Source organism: Trachurus trachurus (genome assembly GCF_905171665.1).
Source record: "Trachurus trachurus genome assembly, chromosome: 17".
NCBI lineage: Eukaryota > Metazoa > Chordata > Actinopteri > Carangiformes > Carangidae > Trachurus > Trachurus trachurus.
Window position 1 is genome coordinate 19,459,982 of NC_139900.1, and position 15,196 is coordinate 19,475,177.

The following is a 15,196-nucleotide window of genomic DNA, read 5'->3' on the forward strand; positions in this document are numbered from 1 at the left end:
AAAGGTAGTGTCATGGTAAAGTGATATGGAATGATATGTGTGGTATATTTGATATGAATGAATGACTTTTATTATTGTGTGATGCATACCGCATGGGCTTATAAGACACCAAGAAAACAAACCGGGTCCAGAGCACATCATCAACATATCAAAGAAATAAGAAAACAAACAGGGGTTCAAAACCATTATCCCCCCAAAAATAATAATAATAATAATTAGCTTCTGCTCATCAGAGCACCAAAATATTTCAGATTTCATTTGGTATGCATTCTATGCCAGCTGTTTTCTACAATTATACTTTGTCCAAAGCATTTTTTTTTTAAACTTCTTCTGCTTTCTAATGGATGGATCTTTACATTTAAAAAAAATCTCCTCTCAGCCTGTGTCTTGTCAGAGGTTTTTTGAGATCTGCATTCCAATATGGTTTATTCCTAGCCATTTTGAAGTATGTTCCTCTCTGACCAGATAAATATTTTCTTGATAGATGATAATTTGAGTCATTAACAGTAAAAAGGTACCATGTTCAAACAGACTAGAAAGGAGTCTGGCCTTCATCAAGAATTTGCAACACATTTTTGAGACGAGCAGTGAAGAAATGTTCAATTAATTGGGATCAGTGTTTTCGTTACATTAATGTCACAGCTCAGACATAACAACAAACCTGTTTCAAAAAGAGCACATCACTGTGTTCATACAAAAATTTCACGAGAACCTAAATTGATCAAATTCCATGACACTTCTATGATGATGCTGTAACAGCATTACAACTCAGTCTAGTCCCGCACTGAGAGAGGATCAGCTAACAGAGCAACATGCTCACCCTGGGACAGCTTAGTGCTGACTGAATAAGCAGAGAGGACAGTGTTGATGGCGCTGCACTCTGCAGCACAGACCGGCTCTCAACAAACACTGACACGCATAAAGCACTGAGGTGGACCAAGAGCCACACAGCTCCTTCAACATTCACTGACACTTCAGAGAAGTGAGAAAGAGTCCTGCCTGTGACTCTTAAAAATCATTGGAACATTGCATATTTATTTAATATTTAGTACCTCACATTTCCCTCTAGTGACAATAATAGTCTCACACCAATTCCTATGGTGGGAAATAAAACTTAATTTAGTCCATGGGCCAGAGGCCAAAATTTGACTTTTTGGTACCACTCAGAGTGGCAAAGTCTAGTAACATTTTTTGAAAAGGTACATGTCCATAGATGATATTTTGGTATGATAACCCATCCTAAGTGGTAGCTTTTTGACAGTTATCAGCTCATAAAGTTATCAACCCCCTGCAAAAAATAGGCCTCTAAACGCAGGGGGCATATCTTGTTTTGTGCTCATTTTCAGACCTTTACTCATATGTTATGAGGGCATGTTTGGTAGCATTTTAAAGTGTACAATCCCAGCTTTCATTTAGACCTAGTTTTGGGCCTATCTACACAATATAAAGGTCACATGGTCAAAGGTCAATCTGTCTCAACAACTATTTTTCCACTATTTTCGCCTAAACTGTAGTCTTTCTTCTAACACTGTGAAATGTAGGAACAGCACTGACACAAATAACAAAAACTGAAATACTCACAGGACTGTAACAATTCAGGAAATGCATAATCTTCCCATAATTTCCTACTATGAGGGATGATTATGGGTCTTAAAGTGGGACATGGGCCCAGGCGAGAATTGTCAATAACTGCTAATTCCTCTGTATTTCTCAAAGAGTTTTTATGTTTTCTATACATCTTTGTCCTAGTTATAATCATCATCATCATTATAGTCCAGAGTGAAGGCAACTTCTTCATCCTCCTCCACCCTCTGATTTGTTCATTTGTTCATTTCTGTACACTCGAGATTGTTGGTGAGGACAGGGGCATGTCCAGAGTATTTTCTGGTGGGGGGCACATGGGGTAGCAACAGTGAATCCGGGGGCGTGGGGGGGGTGGGCACCCAAGTAACACCCAAGTAACAAAAATGAATGCCTACGATGCCTATGACCTTTTCATTTTCCGTTGGCAGTGTCAACATTAAGATTATAATCAATCAATTACTAATCAACTCTATGTTATTAAAGGTGTACAGAAATGGGCGTTTGTCCTGTTTGTCGCGCCGAGTTGTCACAAGCTGCAACACGAGTTTACCCGAGTAAGGAAAACGAATTTTATTGGTCGTTATGGAGCGGACGGGATATTCAAAGCTTGGGGCGAGACCGAGCGCCGTGTGTGTGTGTGTGTGTGTGTGTGTGTGTGTGTGTGTGTGTGTGTGTGTGTGTGTGTGTGTGTGTGTGTGTGTGTGTGTGTGTGTGTGTCAGACGTTTGACTGATGATGGATCCAATATCAGTGGCTGGTGAATCGTGTACAGGCTGACGTATAATCCGTGCGCCTGAATTATCCAATGCGGAAAAAAAATCACACTTTCATCCCGGATTTACTCAAAAATAGAATTTTGCACAAAGTTTGGCCTACAACGTCTGATAGATGAGTTATTACATTAATTTTATGACCCAGAGTGGGCTCAAATTCAATTTTCTTTTCTGTACACCTTTAACAAAAAGCTGAATAAGCAACATAAATTCTCAGTGAACAATATCTTATACTCTTACCCAGTAGTTAGAGCTCAGCTCTGGAGAATAAACATCTCAGTGTTTTGTGTAACAGTCAACATACAGAATAACCAGAACAAGTATTTCTCAAATATTGAAATTGACAACAATAACAATCTTACACCATTTTCTTTATTTAGTAGACAGAACACTGGGAAGTTTGCTGTATAGCCTACAACGTTTATTAGCGGCCTTAGGGCCGAATCTACTAAGATCTTAGATAAGGGGCGCTAAATTGCATGCTCGTAGTACAATTTTGCGTGTTTGGTTAGCGCAAGCAAAATAGGCGATCTACTAAGAGTAACCCGCTAAATGACGACACGCACAAACCGCAGTATTTAAATGGGGGTTTCCATGGAGAGTGTGGACAGAGATCTGGATGGCCACAAACGCAGAATGAAAATTTGATCTGATGGATTAATAGAGGGACAAATAAACATATTGTCGAGCTGCAGCAGAAGAAACAAGGGAGATTATATGTGATTGGTAAAACAAGAAGAGAACAGATGAAGTACAGAGAAGATGAAGAGAAAGGCCTATAAGGCAAAGAACAAAAGAAAAATGTGGTTCATCATAAAACCTCTGCAAACGAGGAAGAACTGCTGTGATCAGTGTTGGGCAGCAGGTGTCAACTCGGGTCTAAACGCCCTGACCAGAGGGATGCGTGTGCTAGATAAATCTATTTGCATCTACTCCTCCCAATATTTTGCACATTCTGGCAGAAATGCCCATATTTGCATATTCATTGAGGCAAACACGCTAAATGGATTGCACGTGCAATTTTGACCATTTGAGAGATGCAATCCTCGGTGCGCCCGCTTAGTAGATCAGCTCCAGCATGTGTTTGCGTGTGCAATCAAGTTTGCGGTTTTATACACACAAACCTTTAGTAGATCTGGCCCTATGGTCAGAAATTAGTGGGTCTGTACACTGAACATAGGAGTGGTTAAAGACCCACTCCCGTGAAAATCGTGTTTTTTGAGCTTTTCACATGTTCCTGTGGCATTTTTCTGATGTTAGAGGACATAGTAGCAGGGAAAGAAGTGCAAAATTGCATTTCTGAGTTTTTCTGCCTTCAAACTGCTGTGAACCAATGGCAGACGCAAACTGGCCGTTTCAGGGAGACTGGAGCTGACGTGTCACAGCTCCAGGGGAGGGCACTATGCTACAAGCTCCCGCCCCGCTCTGCATCTGGCTCAGAGGTGAAAGGCTTAACAGCTCGGTGTAGCTGCCAAGGTATAACAGGTGTAGCTCACCTGGTAGAGCAGCTCGGTGTAGCTGTTAAGGTATAACAGGTGTAGCTCACCTGGTAGAGCAGCTTGCACTGTGAGCAAGGACTATGCTCCAGTCTGGGATCGAATCCCAGTATGGAGTTTTACGCTAAACGCACTGAATCTGTAATTGTACAATGTCCAGCTGTCAGCGAGCGGGGGGTGGGGTGCGAGGAGGTGGCTGGGCGGGTGCAGAGCAGCGCAGTCTCCGCCCACCCTCCAGAGGTGCATTGCTAATGTGCATTGCTAATGAGCTGGTTTTAACATGACCGAAAAGGGTCGCGGGAGTGGGACTTTAAGAGCGTTTCACAGTGATTGACCACGAGTCATTGACCATTTATGGGCACCTGACCCCCACAAGGGGGGAGGATATTGCAGGGGATTTTGGCGTTTTTGGGAGGCACTACCCACTCATCCTGGCATCCCAGCTCTTCTTAAAGAATTCACTTCAACCTGTGTGCTTGATCCCATTCCATCTAGCTTCATCAATAACTGTCTCTCCATCATCACTCCTCTCATCACTTCAATTATCAACACCTCCCTCACCTCGGGTTTTGTCCCTTCTTTAATGAAGCTGTTGTCACCCCCATCCTGAAGAAACCTGGTCTCAGTCCCAACATCATGAACAATTTCTGGTCAATTTCAAACCTTCCATTTTTCTCTAAAATATGTGAACGTGTCATTTATGCCCAACTGAAAGCCCATCTCAGCTAACAACCTATTTGAACCATTTCAATTTGGATTCCATAGACAATACAGACAGCTCTTTAAAATCACCAATGACATCCTCCTCGCCTCAGACTCCGACCACCTCACCATCCTCATCCTTCTCGACCTCACCGCAGCCTTCGACACCATCAGTCACTCCATCCTCCTCTCCTGTCTTTCCTCCACCCTAAACATCACTGGAACTGCACTCTCTTGAATTCAGTCATATCTGCTCCTCCACTGTCCCCCTGTCCCAAGGTGTCCCCCAGAGTTCAGGGCTTGGTCCCCTCCTCTTCATCCTGTACTAACATCATCCATCGTCAAGGTCTCCAGTTTCACTGTTGCGCCAATGACATCCAGCTTTACATTTCTACAAAATCCATCACTACTACCAGCCACACCACTCTCATCTCCTGCCTCAATAATATTAAATCATGAATGCAACACAACTTTCTGAAACTTAACTATGACAAATCAGATATTCTTCATTGATCCCAAATCTCTCACTAAATCTACGGACAACTTCACCCTTTCCATTGACAACATCTCCCTAACTCCCTCCCCCCACATCCATAACCTTGGAATTTCCTTTGACAGCACCCTCTCCTATGATCGTTACATCACCCAGATAGCCCAGACTGCCTTCTTTCACTTATTGCCTGATTTCGTCCCTCCCTTCGTCCTAACCCTCTCTGCTGCTGAAACCTTTATACGCCTTCGTCACCACCAGACTTGATTACTGCAACAGCATCTTTTATGGTCTCTCATCCAGAACCCTCAATAAACTCCAGTATATCCAGAATTCTGCTGCCTACCTGCTCACTTATACTTGTCCCCATGACCACATCACCCCCATCCTCCAAAACCTTCAATGGCATCCTGTTTCTTACCGTATACAGTTTCGATGCCAACCTCCTGTACTACCCCCCATGACCAAGCATTGGACCTGGGACGACAGAGCCTTCAGCATTGCTGCCCCCTCCCTCTGGAACTCTCTCCCCAAATCCATTTGCAACTGTACCGACCTGTCCACCTTTGAGACCCTTATCAAAGTCTTCAAAATAAAATGTATTATTATTATTAGCTATTTAGCTGTGATACTCAATCCCAGTCCAACCTTGTCATAAAGGTGACTAATCAGGCTTTCCAACAATAATTGCTTGAATTTATATATCGCTTTTTGGCACTCAAAGCACTTTTACACAGTAATGGTGGTGGTAAGCTACAATTGTAGCCACAGCTGTCCTGGGGCAGACTGACAGATGTGTGGCTGCCAATGTGCACCAACAGCCCCCCTGACCACCACCAAACATGAGTACACATCACACGAGGCAAGGTGGATAAGATATCTACGTTACGACAGCGACTGGGATGGGGTGGGATTCGAATCTCTGGTTATTGGACGACCCACTCCACCTCCTTAGCCACTGTCATCCCAATATAAAATACAACACTAACTGTATGTGAAATGATTTTTTGGGAGTTGTTTATATTTAGACATGCTTGTGTCAGAAACTTTGGTCTTGTTTTTGTACTGTGCGTACTGCGTAGCTATATGTTATTGATTGAAAACCCTGATAAAAAGACTATGAAGGGGAATGTGAGAGACAAGAAAGAGTTATAGAGAGTTTATGTTCTATTCTGTTACATTGTAATAAGGCTTTTCTCAAGTTATAATGTCTCTAAATTATTTTGTGGTGCTGAAAAGATGAAGCAGCAGCTGTAGGGTGGACACAGAGCATTCCATGCCAGTAACCACTGGCGGCCATTTTTTTAAATGGCTGCCACAGTCATCAGAATTAAAATTTGCAGTGGCCCAATATCCAGATTCATTCAGCAATCAGTGTACCAAATTTGATGCTTTTATCACAAAATGAACAATTGTCTAGCTATGCCGTCCCACTATAAGGTTAATTGAGCCACCTAGAAAGTATGAACAAAGTTAGCTAAGCAAATAAATTACATTATACTGTATCTGATGGAGGCAATCCCAATATGTATTAAAAACATGATATGTCGAGAAAAGGCTATTTATACTTAATCTATCAATTATTATTTAAAGAGCTAGGACGCTCAAACCTACAAAGCTACATACTTTGGACTGGTGATGATGATGATGATGATTAGGGTAAAGATGTAGAGAGTAAAAAGTGCACGAAAATGTGCAAACTGCAAACATGCACAAATCAGAGGGTGGAGGAGGATGAAGAAGTTGCCTTCACTCTGGACTATAATGATGATGATGATTATAACTAGGACAAAGATGTATAGAAAACATAAAAACTCTTTGAGAAATACAGAGGAATTAGCAGTTATTGACAATTCTCGCCTGGGCCCATGTCCCACTTTAAGACCCATAATCATCCCTCATAGTAGGAAATTATGGGAAGATTATGCATTTCCTGAATTGTTACAGTCCTGTGAGTATTTCAGTTTTTGTTATTTGTGTCAGTGCTGTTCCTACATTTCACAGTGTTAAAAGAAAGACTACAGTTTAGGCGAAAATAGTGGAAAAATAGTTGTTGAGACAGATTGACCTTTGACCATGTGACCTTTATATTGTGTAGATAGGCCCAAAACTAGGTCTAAATGAAAGCTGGGATTGTACACTTTAAAATGCTACCAAACATGCCCTCATAACATATGAGTAAAGGTCTGAAAATGAGCACAAAACAAGATATGCCCCCTGCGTTTAGAGGCCTATTTTTTGCAGGGGGTTGATAACTTTATGAGCTGATAACTGTCAAAAAGCTACCACTTAGGATGGGTTATCATACCAAAATATCATCTATGGACATGTGCCTTTTCAAAAAATGTTACTAGACTTTGCCACTCTGAGTGGTACCAAAATCTGGTCTGGCCCATGGACTAATTATCCTCTTAGTAATGCCATCTAGTGGACCCTGGAGGGTATGTCATGCTGGAAACATTAGACTGTGCCAACGTTTCCTCATTTGTCTTTTTAGAGAATTCTCTATACAGTATAATATCAACCAAACAGAAATGCATAATGCCATGACATAACTACAGTCACACTGCTGTAAGGTCAGGGTGTCTAACCCCACACAAGTTCCACATACGAATAAATACAAAGAAACGTGTCTTACCTGTTCAAGGTCGTGTCATTGATGGCATTATGAAACAGAAAAAGGGAAAGGGGAGAAAAAACAGTTACTTCACAATCAGCCTCACAGTCGTAAACACATTCTCCAACACTAAGGATGCCTTGGAGCTTGAACCTCTGTTATAAGACATACATCATGAATGCGTTTTAAAACTCCATTTAGAATTTCTGGAAATTACATTTTAGAGATTTGTCATTATTACAGGTGGAAGGCCACTGTGCTGGACAGCACTGTGTTAAATGCAATGTTAGATTAGACTGGAGGACTACACCGTTAGTTTGGAAGCTGGATCTTCAGGGTTAGATATAAGGATTTGACACATTTTACCAAGAATGATAAGTCTAGGTCATGTTTTAGTAGAGAGGGGGAGCATAAAGCCAATATAAAGGTCAAAGCAGATTGTGGGATATTGACATGGTGCTGAGGACTGCAGCTGATTTCAACTGTCATTTGGGATGCTGTACTGACAAGTAGAGTTTTACCTGGATTATACAGAAACAAAAACATTCTCTGTTCACCTATAAATATCACTGTATATTTACAGTGAGGAATCAAGGTCAGAAGTGCTTAGACTTCAAATCGCTTTTGCTTACTCTTGATTCCTGACCTTTACTCAAAGTCAGCTTATTAGTTTTCTTCCACAGCTTTCAGCCGAACCTTGTGGCCTCCTTCAGCAGACTGTGTTTGCACAGTTTTCTTTGAAACGGTCCAGTTGTCATCACATAACCTGACAGGAAGGACGCCCAAAGAATCTGGGCGTCCACCAAGACCAGCATCAAATAAACAGAGGTGCAAACATGACCTCCTTGGTGAAGGTCAATAAGGAACTAAAGCCACTTGCAGGTGGCGTCATTCGCTGATTTTCCATGATGAAGGCCAAGATTTGTGGTGGAAGATATCAAGTAAGGGGACTTTGAGTTATAATTTTTTGTCAAACTTTTGCCTAAGGGTACAAATACAGAATACATTAGTATAGGCTGTCACTGTTTGATTTTAGACACTGAGCTAAAACATATTTAGTCTGTAGCAGACAGATAGCACTAGATGCTAAATGTTAATGTTCCGCAATCTCTTAAAATCAGCATTTCTACTTCAAAAAAATCATCTTCAAGTCAAATACATTATAAGCAATCACAATAGAAACACAAAATATATACACACAGTAAACGCAAGAGGCATTTGAGGCAATAGGATGTTTGCCATTTGTGTCTGACCAACATAAACCACATTTTACATGAATGGAATATCAGTTCCCATTGCTATGTTAATTTGGCTCTGTGCAGTTTATATTCTTTCACAACTATTGTTGCATATAACCATATGTGTGTATATGTGTGTTTCTATAGAGACAGAGAGAAGACAGTGGGAGGTTAGACATGGAGTCGACAGTTAGATGAAACAGTAGACAGTGCAGCAAGCACGGACAGTAGAGCTATCAGAGGAAGCAAGTCAATAATAAAATTGCTATGATCATGGTAACAGATACACAGAGGCAGGCAGAGGGAAAATCAAATCAGGCAACTTATCAGTTTACCCTTGCACTTTTGTTAATACAGGGCCCGATCAGCACGGCACATTTGTGTCCAGTACTTATGTCAGCACTAGGGAATAGAGTTATACTTGGACACAAATGTGTTTTGTTTTGTTTTTTTCGATAAATGTCTGAGATAAAACTTTATATTTTTAGAGATTCCATCTTTCCATCATTTGTGTCTACAATATAAAGATAAGCTGTTCATCTCTTGGGCCTTGGTTGTTACAAATACATGGAGGAACGGATTAAGCACCGAGCAGACCTGATGCTCAATCTCACAAACAAAGAGCCATGCATACAGGAAGAAAAAATAAGGGCTATTTCCAACTATCCTAGCCTACAATCCAATACGTTCAAACTATCCCCATGTTATTGATAATCTTGCCTGTAGTTCACCAACCTTCCAGTGGGGGGAGCTGTGGCGATGAGGACTCCTGGTGCTCTGAGTGTGCAGGGAGAGAGGGTGGGGCTGTGGGGGTGATGGAGGGAGGGGGCAGTGCTGAGCTAAGGGGCGTGGCTACGCTTGTGGAGGGGGGTGGAGTGTTTGATGATGAAGCGGGAGGGGCTTCGGCGGCTGAATTAAAGGGCGCGGCCGAGGGGACGAAAGGCTTGGCGTTGACATTGAGGGCCGAGGTGAGTGCGGTGGCGGGGGCCGTGGGCGGGGTAAAGTCTGGGGTGGTCTTGGTGAGAGGACAGGATTCTGAAGCGGGGGCGGCAGTTTCTTTTGGGGCAAACTTTGTCAGGGGTGCAGAAGCAAGGGCGGGGGTGTTGGTGATGGGGGTGGTGGTCTGTGAGTCGGGGGTGGAGTCCTGAGGGGTCTGCAGGACTGAATCGAGGAAAGAGAAGGTCTGGGAGACTGGACTCAGATTGTCCCCTGTCATTAACGCTAGGCTACCTCTGACATCCGCGGCTACACCGCCTCCGCCGGTTCTCGCGCCGGCTGCTACGCTAGCATTAGCTTCGGGCTTGCTGCTCCAAACTTTCTCCTCGGCGGCCTTCTGCCGGTCTTTAGTCACTGCGGGGAAATCGGCTACGCACATGGGCTCGTAGGAGCATGGAGGCAAATCTTTCACGAGGCTAGCATGGGTATGGTTGGTGAAACTTGTGGGTATTTGTGCAGAGGCAGAGGGCAAAACAGGGCTGGGGTTGCAGTTTGGAGCTTTGGAGTCGGATGGACCGGAGTCGGCAGCTGTAGCCCAGGTGGGAGCGACTGTGGCCGGTGTGGGAGAGAGGGGCTGCTGGGGCGCTCCCCACTCCTCCGGAAGTCTTGCGCGACTTTTAGTCTTCCTGCCTTTTACTCTACCCCCTCCTCCGCTCTCTCTGATCTCCCACTCCCAGTTCTCTTCCTCCTCCTCATCTTCATTATCCTCTGCCTCCCGGCCACCCTTATCATGCTCCCCATGTTTGTCTGATTGGCCGATGTTATTCTCCTGGCCGTCCAAGAAGTCGTAGACCTCATCGTGGCCCTTCCTCCTCTTCTTGCGCCGCCTCTGCTGCTGCTGCTGCTTGCCAGACTCGGCCCCCGGCCCTGCTCTCTCTGGGCTCTCTTCAGAGGCGGAGGATGTGGGACTGGCGTCGTCTATTGAGCCGCTGGGAGAGAGGACAGGAGCTGCCGAGGGGGGGAGGGTTTTATAAGAGGAGGAACCAATCACATACTGTATCACAGAATCACCACCAAAAAGCCACCAGACTGTGGTAACTATGGAAGTTTGAGCTTGTTCATGTTGGACTGTGTGAACCTGCTGCTTCATCTGTGCAAGAACTGGTGTAACAAAAACTGATATATCATACAAGCTGAGGTAAGATTTTAAAGGGGACATATGGAAATATCACTTTTTGAAGGCTATTTAACATAGATTTGGGTGTTTGTTTTGCCTTCCGGACCCCAAAATGTGAGAATTGACAAATAAATCTGTAATGTTCAGGCTCCCTAGATTGAAATCCACGTGGTTTTACGAGCTGTTCCCTCAGTTGTCTTCCAGTGATGTAACTAGCTTTCGAATTTGCATAACGTCACCCCTACCTGGTACCAGTAGAAGGGGTGGGGCGGGGCGAGCAGTGGCTGATTTGCATTTAAAGGGACATTTAAGCTAATTCAGCTAATTTATTCCCTCATTCTGGGGAAGACATACTGGTGTGGGAGGAGTTGTGTTTAGTTTGCAATAAACTGTTAAAGCAGGCAGTAAGAATAAGGCTTTCATTCTTACACAGAATAGTATACACAATTATAATTATAATTCTGCATGTATAGTCATTCTGTAATTTGAATGTTATATGGAAAAAAACAAAAACAAACATGGAACAGTAACTGGGATAATGGCACATGGGACAAGGCCACTCCAAAAGAATGCATCATGACTTGGAAGAACCAGAGTGTGCTAAACCATCCAGCCTTTTGCATTGTAAACATGTGTGCTAATGGCTATTTGAAGGTTTGAGATGTCCTTATTTTTAAATGAGGCCTCCATTTATTTCAAACATCAAAGTCTGTTTACAGGTGTTTGGATTATTCTATATTTGTAGTAGTAATGCCCAAGTCTGGAGACGTGGATTTAGAAGTAAACTTCACAGACCTTTGCAGTGCACTTCTCTCTATTTTAGGCTACATTAGCCAGTTCTACCATTACCCATCCAAATCCCTGTTACGTTTCAACCTTAAAGGGATTTTAGCAAATTGGCCCATTGCCATAATCCCCATAGTTTTAGGAGTAGGTTCATTATCTTTAATTGTCAGTGCAAGCTATTTTTAGAACGGCAGAGCAGAGCCGCGAGCTAGGCTACGGAGGCTAATGGAATTTCTTGGTTTCCCTCATCAAACTCATCCAATACCCAACTCCACAACACTCTGGTGGACAAGTTGTAACCTGCACATTTCACCATGCTATGAGATAATAACGGAATGTTATGTGAGTTGTTTTCGAGGTAAATTTGTGCAAATGCTGATGCGCGTTCCTGTCAAGGGCAGTTTTTCGGCAAACAGTCTCTGCCTTTGCCTTGAAAACAACTCTGTCTCCTAACGTTCCTAAAACTATAGGGATTATGGCAATGAGCCAATTTGCCAAAATGTTGAACTATCCCTTTAACAATGGCAAAAGACTGCAATGCTAAATGGGTGGGATTCTCTTTAAGGAGGAACTATTACTTAATCATCCAGTTTGGTCTTTAGGAAAATGATTAAAGTAATGAGGAAAAGAATATGAACCTCAGCTTTGTGCTTAACAGATAAATGACACATGTGCATTAACAAACAGCCCAGAGAGTTGACTATCACTCTCAACATAGTAGTGTATGTACATTGATAAATAAACTAAAAAAACAATGGAGAAAAAAAAGATCATCTCTACTAATCTGATTGTGGAACTGTTACTTTCTGAGGATAGAATCTGAATGACAATTTTCATTGTTGCGTAACCACTGAGGAGTGATTACATTGGGATGTAGCAGCTACTGTATAAACTGGATCATATATTCCTTAACAGTGGTGCTGCATTTAGCAAAACTGCATTTTGTGACACGTGTTGCACACTTGAAAGAAACATTTTGCCGCATATCAGTGATGGCTCTTACCATGGTTGTTGCTTGTGCTTATTCTGTACAGTGTAACCAGTATGATAAAGGTAACATTTTATTATTGGGTTCCAGCATAGTAACCACAGTCTGTTTGCTTTCAGGTTCCTTTTGGCATAATCCTTAGAACATTTTCATAAAAATGTGATGTATGTGATGGTGCCTGCTTTTATAAATACATTGAAGCAGTACTTGATTTACTCACCTGTTACAACTGCCTGACTATGGGTCAGTAAAAACTACACTGGACTATACTGTACGTGCATCAGTTTACATAAAGACAGATACTTACAGGCGCTGATTCACAGCAGCATATTTGGCTCAGCACTGGGCATCAGGTGATAGGACACTGATCAGATTGATCTTGGCTTGGCTGTGCCACAATAATGACATGGCTACCTCTGCCAGGGTGGAACTGATCCAAATTAACTGTTCATTGACATATTTTCTAAATGTTCTTGGTAACTTTGACGGACCAAAGCTATAGGGTCTATCATATATCGAGACTTTATATCTTTAGGAAAGGCCTAACATAATTTTATGATCTTCTCTTTTCCTCATTCTAAGTGCATCCTATACATATAAGTTGAAAGATGCATTGTCTGGTCATATCGTAGTTGGAAAATTTTCAATTATGAAAATTCTGAATGGAGTCAAGGATGGAAAGTGTATTTGAAGCAAGCCAAACAATGAATATGTGGTGTGATCATCATCATCATCAACCTTATCATCATCATCAACATCATCAACCTTATCATCATCATCATCATCATCATCAGGAGTTAAAGTAGGGTTTGGCAGGAGGAGGAACCCATTGGTCAGTGCTATGAGTGGGAGTCCCAAGCAGTGAACAAACTGAGTGTCTTTCACACAGAACATATTGACGGCGGTCAGTGGGTGCAGGTCTGGAACACATGCACAGCACCATATTTAAAAACTGTGTACCTGTCACACTGTGAGTGGCAGCTACTGTACACAGAGAGGGCTGGTAAAGAGACCAGCATGGTGTACGCAACTGACAATCACATTTATTCATCTATTAATCAAAGGTGCTGTCCCACTTTAACCCCTGATCATCATCATCATCATCATCATCATCATTATCATCAAGGGGGCAGAGCTGGATTTGCATGTGCAGCGGACACACACACACAACAGAGCAAAACAAACAAATTAGGAGCAATAGAATTTTCAGGCAACTTAAAGGGATACGGCAAAAAAAAATTGGTGTGTCTTGCCTCACTCCCGAGTCCATGACAAGCAGATCGACACCATCCTTTCGACTGTGCTTGCAGTAACAAGGGAGATAGAGCCGTATCGCCCGTAATTAGCTTAGCTCAAACGCTGGAAGTGTATAGGTAGTGTTAGCCTGCCTCCTTCCCAAACCGAAATCAGCAGTCAGAAGCTGATTTCATTTTAGCTCTAAACTCTGTAAATATATCACTTTATCGACATTTCAAACATTTTTAGGCGAGAAAGTAGCCGTTTAGATCAGCAGTGTGTCGTTCATTTGTCTAAATACCAGCTGTTTAAAATTTTGTTCAGACGAATTCGGCGCTACTCAAGCTAGCTGTTGTGACCAACGCACTTCCGGTTACTTTCACAAAATAAAACACCCGTTGCCCTTCACATACAGAAAACCATGACGATAGAATTTGTGCTTTTACTTTGAAATAGGAAGCTAACCTACCCTCGATGTAGCTAGCTTGAACCAAAATAAACCGTCTTCGGATGACTTTAGGTGGAGGCAGGCTAACATTACCTATACACTTCCAGCATTTGAGCTAAGCTAATTACGGGCGATACGGGCTCTATCTCCCTTGTTACTGCACGCACAGTCGAAAGGATGGTGTCTATCTGCTTGTCATGGACTCGGGAGTGAGGCAAGACACACACAAAAAATGTTGTCCCTTTAACAAGGTGAGAAAAATCAAGCTATTTCAAAATCGGTCCGGCATGCATGATTAAAAATGAATGCATGCATGTCTGGCAAACATGTTAATAACATGGATCAGTCACACACACATGCAGAAGCATTGGAAATGACAGTCCGGACAAACAGAATGCATCACAGACTCCCGTTACGACGGTGAAGTGTGCACATGCAAGCAGACAACACTTTCAGCTCGCACTGAAATGATCCCAACATTTGTCTGCTCCGACAAGTCTTCTCTTGTTTGGTTAGAAATCCATCCCATTCCTCCAAAGCCATACTTCTCAATTATTATTGACAAGCATCTCCTCAGCTCAGGGGGAGAATGAGAGACAGAAAGATGAAGTGACAGATAGAAACAGACAAGTAGAGGGATGAATGTGACCTATGCACCCATCTCAGTCTGTTCATCATGTCCTCTTCCTGCCCAAATTATTGTTCCTGTCTCAGGTTTCATCATCC

The 15,196-nt window shown here is 42.6% G+C and overlaps 1 protein-coding gene across 1 annotated transcript in view; it reads right to left on the reverse strand.

Annotated features, from left to right (window-relative positions):
* The window catches only part of LOC311000580 (uncharacterized protein), a gene marked incomplete at both ends in the record, with an annotated part of 116,201 nt that overhangs the window by 64,668 nt on the left and 36,337 nt on the right, over positions 1–15,196 (reverse strand). The window contains one exon of the mRNA XM_083991318.1: positions 9,635–10,843. Within this exon, the coding sequence (XP_083847444.1) occupies positions 9,635–10,843 (1,209 nt within the window). The remainder of the gene's footprint in view (positions 1–9,634; positions 10,844–15,196) is intronic.